This window comes from Nestor notabilis, unplaced genomic scaffold (genome assembly GCF_000696875.1).
Source record: "Nestor notabilis isolate BGI_N333 unplaced genomic scaffold, ASM69687v1 scaffold4237, whole genome shotgun sequence".
Classification (NCBI taxonomy): Eukaryota; Metazoa; Chordata; class Aves; order Psittaciformes; family Psittacidae; genus Nestor; species Nestor notabilis.
The window spans coordinates 22,439-24,794 of record NW_009936812.1 but is presented as its reverse complement, the minus strand read 5'-3'; the positions used below and the strand labels follow the sequence as shown (position 1 = coordinate 24,794).

The 2,356-nt window shown below is 38.5% G+C and overlaps 1 protein-coding gene across 1 annotated transcript; it reads right to left on the bottom strand.

The window, feature by feature from the left end:
- Positions 1 to 896: 896 nt before the first annotated feature.
- CTXN3 (cortexin 3) lies at positions 897 to 1,190 on the bottom strand. Its single transcript, XM_010018536.1, has one exon. The coding sequence runs from the start codon at positions 1,188 to 1,190 to the stop codon at positions 897 to 899; it is 294 nt and encodes a 97-aa protein (XP_010016838.1).
- Between the last annotated feature and the right edge of the window lie 1,166 nt (positions 1,191 to 2,356).

The following is a 2,356-nucleotide window of genomic DNA, read 5'->3' as shown; positions in this document are numbered from 1 at the left end:
AGAGGGTGGTGGCTATTTATTAATTCTTAGCACCAATGTTTCAGTCAGCCAATTAGGAAATAAAACCAGTGCAGTGTAACCTACACACCAAATAAATAGACTGAGTGAATGCTGGAAATCATAGCATCATAGAATCATAGAATAATTTGGGTTTGAAGGGACCTTCAAAGGAAACGCAGGGTTTGAAATACATGCAAGACTGAAATCTGTTTGCATAAGCTGTTGTAAGAACAATGCAAAACCTATCTTAATAGAAATTAATTTTGGCACCAAAAGACAAAGAAAAGCCAAAATCATTACACATTATATTTCCAACAAAGAGTACAGTCAGTTATTTGACAGTATTAAGAAGTTTAATCACTGCTTAATGCTTATAAAGATCATCTCATTGAATACCTGGGAAAACACAGAGGAATTTTTTTCTCCTGAAGTTCTCCAGCTCTTTCAATCTTATGGCATGAGAAACTTCCTCATTTATCTTCAGAGCAAGGGAGATAGAGTAAGAAGAGTCTTGTGGAGCTTGAAAAGTTAATTTACTACATTCAAATCGTAAAAACATTCTTACCTCATTTGTAAGACACCTTCCTCCACAGACTCTTGTTAATGATAAAAAGGCTATGAAAGAGAAGATGTGCTGTAGTGTCTTACACTACATATTATTCCAACACATTCTGAAAAAAAGTTCTGCTAATGCAACCTTCATCTTTTTCCCAACGAGGAGATTCAAAAATTTAATTTGCTTTGGTATTTATTTAAAATAAAATTCATTCTGTGCGCATTTGTATGTTACAACTCCTGCAATATTTAAAAAATGCAAACCAGAAACAAAATAGAGACATTTCCGTATTTTTCTTTCTTTATCAGAGTGATAAATAAGCCTACATACTTCTAAGTCTCTAAGCAAGAGCATAGTCAAATTGGCCTTTCTCTAGTCCATCAAGTCCCTCAGCCCAAGTTGAAGTTGGCATACTCCTGTAGGGGTCGAGGAGAATTCGGAAGCAGCGAGCAATGAGTATTCCCAAGAAAATAAATAATAAAATCACAAAGGCAAACGTTGTTTTCTGTTCCAGGGTCATGCTGGAATTTGGTGTCATGTTCCCAGATGGCACAAAAGTGGCAGAGAATACCTCTCCATCCATCATCCAGAGAAGGTGAAATGAATAATCCCACAGTTGCTTTCTTTTCATCATCACTTTGCTGAGGTCAGAGTAGAAGCTATTTAGATGCACTCCTTTATCTGTAGGGCAAAGGAGAAGCAATATTAACTGCAAATAGCCCTTTTGTTTATTTACTTCAATACAATTTCCTCCTAATGGAGAAAAATGAGATGGAAAAGAACTTGATGGCAGGGTCTGCTTGCCTCTGTGTCATATTTGAGACAACTTAGAAATCCTGCAATGTTGTATTGGCAGTACAGAATCCAGACACAAATCTTAAATGTCACCCGATCAGAACTGGCAGTAACCTCTCCCTAACCTACCATGTAATTTGGACTGGAGCAGAACATTTCTTTCCTGTAAGGGGGAAAATGAGGGATTTAACCACAGTGGGTAGCACAGAGAAATTACAAATTTCAAGGCTTGCTGCAGAACAGGCTAACTGTGGTTGATGCTACTCTATGGTGGCTGAGAGGGGTCTGAAAAACACATGTAGTTATGGTTTTACACAATGACCAAAAATGCTTTGAGGTGGGACAGCCCAGGACCCACTGCAGGCCAACAAAATATGCTTGTCCCCACGACAGAAGGCAGCAACCACCCAATGCCTGAAACACTACAGCACTTGTGAAGAAAAGGCATAAATAATTTGTGTTTGAGAGATCTAGAAAGGTAGCCTGAAGTAAGTCAAGTAGAAATTTATCTCAAGGGCAAATTTTTCTAAATGTTTTCCTACTTAAAATCAGAATCAGGCTTACAAATACAGTTAGCAAGAAAATGTTTCTTATGTTAGCAGCTCTGCCACATCAAGAGAATCACCAGGATTTGGGATTTGTTCCTAGACAGCAGCACATATGCTGTACTACTGCTTGCCTGGCACATCTGCTCCCTTGACTGTCTTCCTGGGTGTCTGTCTACCATTACTTCCTCCTCGCTTACACACTGGATTTTCCTTCCAGCAGGAGGGAAGCTGGATGTCACAGCTTAGGACTGGACATCAGCATCACTGAAATTACCTGTGAAGTGTCCTTAGGAAAAGAAAGGCTTCAAAACCGGTTGAAAGACAACACTGTATTGTCTGAACATGTTGAGTTAATGGAAAGAGGAAGAAAAAGAGAAAGAAGAACACAACACAGTATGTAGCACACACCAAAAAAAAACTTCACATCATTATAGCCTTCATATCATATATACTTCTT

Coding starts and splice junctions, on each gene's coding strand:
- CTXN3 (XM_010018536.1), bottom strand. CDS start 1,190: ATGATGAAAAGAAAGCAACTGTGGGATTATTCATTTCACCTTCTCTGG.